Genomic DNA, 6,455 nt, shown 5'->3' with positions numbered 1-6,455 from the left:
GTCTACGTGAATTCCATATTTACATAACACCGTACCTTGTAGTCTACGTGAATTCCATATTTACAAAACACCTTACCTTGTAGTCTACGTGAACACCTTACCTTGTAGTCTACATGAACACCTTACCTTGTAGTCTACGTACAAAACACCTTACCTTGTAGTCTACGTGAATACCATATTTACAAAACACCTTACCTTGTAGTCTACGTGAATTCCATATTTACATAATATGCACTTTATCTTCTCTTTTTCGTATGGATTCTTCATGTCTCGTACTGGCTACAAAAATTTAATATTTGCACCCATGTGTTTAATTCCCTCACGGTTAATAAAACATATCAGTAACCGTACTTAAAGTTAAAAATTAAGACTCATCTTATTAGGAAATGTTAAAATTCACAATCGATATGATTTTTTTTTACAATCTACTGCACATTAAGTGTATTAAAAGCACCATATTCAAATTTTAATTATATCTGTTAAATTTGTTATATTCTCTACCACTTGATTTAATCAATTATTACAGATCACACCTGACATGTTTCACTAGCAAACATCGTATTAACAACAAAACAAGTAAGTTATACAGAACAGAATATGAAAATAGAGTGTAATGACACTGATTATTCATTAATATTATAACGCGTTTAGTATGAAGATAAAATAAGTAGGATAATAATCAACACGAAGATTATGGAAACGAGCAAACACTATACACTGAATGTACGCAAGATAATTTACCTGAGTTCACACCGATGTTCTGAATTACTAAACCTTACACACCTTCTTCCACACAAATGTTAAACCGATTTGTTCTTTTGATAAGAAACTGCTACAAAAACACAAGGCTTCCAAGAAAGCAAAAGAGTTTTTTTTAAGCTTTGTAGATCTAATAAAAAGTCACTAGTAGTGTTGAGAAATTATGATCGATGACTGGTTCATTCGAACCGATGATTATAGATTATAATCGGTTAGTTGTGTAGATTTTGATTTTTTTCCCCAAATTCTCTATACATTTTACTGGCCACGAAAAATTTGTAACAAAGAAACATACAAAAAATTTATGGCTTAAACTTTACACACAAATATCTTAGTAAAATCATTGATTTTTCATTATGATTTTCATAACTTTCATTTCAGACATAATAAATTCTAAGAATTGTTTCAGGTTTTCAATTATCTAACAAAAGCCCAGCTTAGCTTGGTGGCTGTCAACCAAATGAAATATCAGTTTTAATTATGTTTGATTTATGACATAAACATCCAGTTTTTCTTGTTAAGAAACAAAGATATAATAAAAATATAAAAACAACATATACCCCCACATTAATCAGTTATTCTAGCTAATCATCACACCACCAGTAACTAACAAAGTTTGATACTGACAGAGTGAACTTTGACACACAGTCATATGAACAACGCTTAACTCACGATCATCCAAACCCCCATCCCAACTGATAAATGTCCAACTACCATATCATCTGAAGAGCTAATTTTTTCACCAACTGCTTCATAATCTCGTTCACTTTCAGCAACACTGGAAAATTTCATACCTATTTATCAAACAAAAAAAAAACTGCACTTAAAAACTCAAAGACAATATGGAATCAAATTATTGATTTAAGTTCATAAACTGATAATTAAAATCATCCATGCGAAATTATTTTTCTTCGTTACTCCACAGTAAGATATCAACCCGTGCGTTTATGCTAATTATATAAAAGAATATTTTTAAAGAATTGTAAACTTAATATTAAAAAGCTAATGAAACAACTGGGGCATTCTACTTGTTTGATGATACAAACATTATCGACTTGTGTCGGACAATATTATCGCTCAAGTCTATACTACACAAGCAGATAATACATTAAAACTACTGCAGGTAAAAACTTTTAGAAATTGTATTACTAAATATTTTAATGTATCTCATAAATAGATAACAAAAAAGAATACATAAGTAAGTTTGTGTTTTCATTCTTTACAAACTAAATAAAAAATCCTAGTTTATACAAAAAAGTCACATGTTTTCTCGTTAGTTCTACAACAAAACAAGAATGTAAACACAAGTATTTTCTGCATTCGAGTAAAAGAATTCCTTGCATATTTCTACTGAAAAGAAGTTTGTGAATGTAATCTAGTTATTCCCTTCACTTTACATAAATCCCTGTATATGTTAGAATAACAGGTGTGACAAATTTATTTAATGTTGTGTGACTGTAGAATATCTTTCGCATTGAACATTAACAAATAAATTTGTCACATCTGTTATTCTAACATACACAGGGATTTGAAAGTTATTCTACAGTCACACAGCATTGAACATTAACAATTAAATTTGTCAAACATGCTGTTCTAACATATACATAGGTATCTCATTATTCAAGGCAAAATGTTAAAAATGTCTACTTTTTCCCAAGTGAGTTTTGTATTGTTTTATATATATATATATTTAAAAAAGCAAAAACAAAGTCTTAACAGTAAAATATAATGGTTACTATTCATTATCTTTTACTTAAAAAACAATTAAACAGTCTATAGAACAGTATAAATGACCTTAATTTAAGAAATACAAAGTTTCTGGAATAATTTCCATTTGAAAGTTAAAACGGAAATAAATTTTAATACATTTTTTTTTCTTTATATAGGAATGTGGAAGCACAGTATATTAAAAAATTTAAATACAGATATATATAATTTATACTGAAACTTGTACTACTTTTAGTTATGTTTTATACTATTAATGAAGTAGTGTAATGTTGCACCCATTATACATCTACAAACAGCTTGTATTATACCATATCACGTATTCTGGTTTTTAATCTGTTAGAATGGCTTAGTCTCACTCGGAAATTAAAAACTTTAAGTTCCTTTACCACACTAGGAACTCAGTTAGAAATCAAATATCATGAAAAACAGACATGGCAATACACAAGCATAATTTTTGTATTATAATAGTGCTTTGTCAAATATAGTTAACTTTTTGCAATGGTTGATTTCATTTCTTCTTGATTTTGTGAGCTCTCATGACAATTTATCCATAAGCTGAGAAATGTATAAAGCAAAATTACTTGAGTTTATACTTTTAATTTGATGCAGCATTTAAGTTTTGAAAGGAGTGATATTGATACTTTACGTTAAAGTTTAGTTACAAGATATAATGTATTTTATTCAAAATCATAACAGTTTCCCTTGAAAAGCTGTCTTGTTCTCTTATTTTCTAACCACTATACAGATATCTATTAGCATAGCACTACATGAACCATGGTAAGGTACTTTTACATATCATCAATAAATAGTATTTATAATAATTAGTTTCTCCCTTTCATCTTAATCAAATCTTAAATAATTTCACTTGTGTGATTTTATTTTAGCAGAAGTGAGTGGATGGATCTAGTATTTAAAGTTAAACCAAAACCGTTTGAAATAAGAACTTGGGAAGGTAGAAACCGATGTTCTTAACTTTCACATGCTATATTAGGTTACGATGCAAAAAAAAAACAAAAAACCTGTTTTAATTAAAAACTGAAACCGAACAGAAATGGAAAATCTGAAACCGCCAGACTTAACCTATATTTATAACTCACCGATTAATGTTCTTCTGTTTATAAAACGACATTCTCGAAAAATATAAGTAATTGGTCGTAGACTGTTATAAAACATTTTTATAACAGTAATAATTTTATATAAAAATTGTATAGACTTAGCTTAAATTTCTTATTAGTTTTAATTTCATTTGATTGTGGCTAAATAAAGATACACCGTTCACATATGATATGATAAATTAACAAGCATTGCTCCAAACATAAACTACCACAGCGACATCTTTTGAATATACAAAAAGTAAAACGTATTTACAAATAGTTTGTCTGAAAAAATTATAAAATTATCTTAAAATAGCAAAAAATAAATGTTGTTCATTCCAATATAAAAATGTATACTTTTTATTGTCTGAAAACAATCAAAACAAAAACGTTCATACAGTACTTTGTGACAAAATAGTAAGAATAAAAATTAATCTATTTAATCACGCTCTGAAAACGTTTGATTATAAGATCTAGATAGCCTTAAAGAAGAAGCTGAATCCCGTTATCTACTATCTAAAATAAACTCTAATGAAAAACTTATCGTAACAAAATTTTTACTAGCTTTATCTCATTCATATACCATGACATCCAATCTTTTAATTACTTTCGCCCACCTCGGTAACACTGACATCTTATAACTATAAAATATCTGTGTTCGATACTCGCTGTGGACATATCCGAATACATAGCTTTTGCGATTTAAGACAAACAAAATATAATCGTGAGGAGACCCAACTGATGAAACAATTATTTCTCATTTCTTAAAGGAAGAACGTAAGGAAAGTATATTTATCTAGTTATATTGAATAAAGGGTGAGGATTTAGAGAGCCACCTATGATAGCTTCCTAATTTTGAAGTGAAAGACCGGAAGAAAATCAGCTAGTCAACACCACACATTGCTAACAAACAATAAAACTAACGGTCACGTAATAATGCCCCACGGCTGAAAGGGCGAACATATTTCAATTCCGCGATCAATTAATTGAATGATTTTTCAAAAGGACAACATAATTGTCGTTTAATTTACTACATAACTCCCCTTCCTTTTTTGAATTGGTATCATTTGAATATTGGTTACTTACGTTACATAATCAACCCGCAATTCGCAGCATATTTTCGTTTGCATTAACATACTATAAGCAACTTATTAATCGAGATAGGTTAATATTTTGCAACAGTGACTTATCAACAAAAAACAATCTATAGAGAGAAACGTTCTTGGTAATTACACAAATTTATGTTGTAAAAAAATACACCAGTGATCGAATAAAAAGTGTACACATTTGATACTAACTATATATTTGTGTGCGATATGGATCTCAATAACTATGTTAGTAAATTTCATTTGTTGAACGTTGTTTTTTATTAATAGCATTTTTTCGTATTGTTTATCAGCATCCTGTTTAATAATAGACCTGTGGTCTAGCGCTTCAGACTTCAAAGCAAAAGATCAACGATTCTATCCTATGATATGAAAGTTAAATACGTTTTGTATTTTAATGTAAGAGGCAGATGCTACTAACTGGTTGCCCTCCATTTTTGTGCCGCCATCTGGCGGCATAATATGTATTTATCTTTGTTATGCCGTATAACAGGTTAATTTGATGAAAATAATAATAATAAAGAACGTAGACGTCTAGCAATTGTAAAATACAATAGGCCAAAATAAAATGTTTATTATGGTAATAGGTTTTTCATCATGGCGCTACCAAATAGTTATATTAAAAGTAAAAATATAATAATATTTTCTCAATAAAGTGTTTCGCTAATAAATATTTTATAAACCTACATGCATCAAAGAGGTCTCACTTCTCGTTTCTTAAAAACAGGAGACAAGTTTATTAAGACTTTTGAAACTAGGCCATGTTAAATGTTTTGGTTAATGTAAATTCACACCCATTACCGTACGTGTTGCTTAAAAAAATAAAACTATCAAAAACAGGTACGAGATGAATTGTTCTTCTTGCATTTTGTTCATATTATATGAAGAGTAAATAACAGAAGATACATTTAAATAAAACTAAAGTAAACTTTAATTATACTTGTTGTAAAAAAAAGAAAGAGAAACAACATATACATTTGTTTAAATTACTGGTGAAGTAAAAATATAATTATAATAAAACCAAAAGCTGAATCTTGCCTAATGAATTATTTTTAAAATTTACAATTAGTAGTTCAAAAGATATCTTTCATTCTCTGCTATAAAGATATAACCAAAATGTGACAGCTAGAGACAATAAAAAAAAAAAGGTTTTAGAGAAAAGCCACACTGGTTTTAGTGTTGCAAGTCAAAGACTCTTTCCCACTAAGAGACAGTAAAGATGGAGACGTTAATATACAAAGTTATCTTTGTAAGTTTAGAACATGTAGTAAACATTATACTTTGTATAGAATATTGACACAAACTTAACCCTTGTGCAAAGTGGTGTGGGGCGGATTTTAAATACTGTTGACCACAGAAACACAACATATTCAGACTAAAACTTTATTCTGAAAAAAAAAAAAACATTCTTCATCAATAATGCCACTGATTTTTTAAACTGCCTTGTTCAGGTTTTATGGTTGTAACTGTATGAAAAGTCAAACTGCCTTGTTCAGGTCTTAGGGTCGTAACTGTATGAAAGTCAAACTGCCTTGTTCAGGTTTTATGGTTGTAACTGTATGAAAAGTCAAACTGCCTTGTTCAGGTCTTAGGGTCGTAACTGTATGAAAAGTCAAACTGCCTTGTTCAGGTTTTATGGTTATATCTGTAAGAAAAGTCAAACTGCCTTGTTCAGGTTTTATGGTTGTAACTATAAGAACAGTCAAACTGCCTTGTTCAGGTCTTAGGGTCGTAACTGTATGAAAAGTCAAACTGCCTTGTTCAGGTT

General features: G+C 29.3%; 1 protein-coding gene across 2 annotated transcripts in view; it reads right to left on the bottom strand.

Moving 5' to 3' along the window:
- Positions 1-3,820, bottom strand: part of LOC106475601 (28S ribosomal protein S18c, mitochondrial-like) — a 9,475-nt gene extending 5,655 nt beyond the window's left edge. Inside the window, exons 1-3 of one of the 2 annotated variants that reach the window (XM_013936277.2) lie at positions 3,585-3,820; positions 1,474-1,553; positions 196-279 (exon numbers count right to left, since the gene is read on the bottom strand). In XM_013936277.2, coding sequence (XP_013791731.1) covers positions 196-279; positions 1,474-1,553; positions 3,585-3,660 — 240 coding nt within the window. In that variant the 5' untranslated portion in view covers positions 3,661-3,820. Of the gene's footprint in view, positions 1-195; positions 280-1,431; positions 1,554-3,584 lie in introns of both variants that reach the window. The other variant, XM_022379670.1, reaches the window with a different exon arrangement.
- Between the last annotated feature and the right edge of the window lie 2,635 nt (positions 3,821-6,455).

This window comes from Limulus polyphemus, unplaced genomic scaffold (genome assembly GCF_000517525.1).
Source record: "Limulus polyphemus unplaced genomic scaffold, Limulus_polyphemus-2.1.2 Scaffold8860, whole genome shotgun sequence".
Lineage (NCBI taxonomy): Eukaryota > Metazoa > Arthropoda > Merostomata > Xiphosura > Limulidae > Limulus > Limulus polyphemus.
This window is presented reverse-complemented; position numbering and strand designations above follow the sequence as displayed.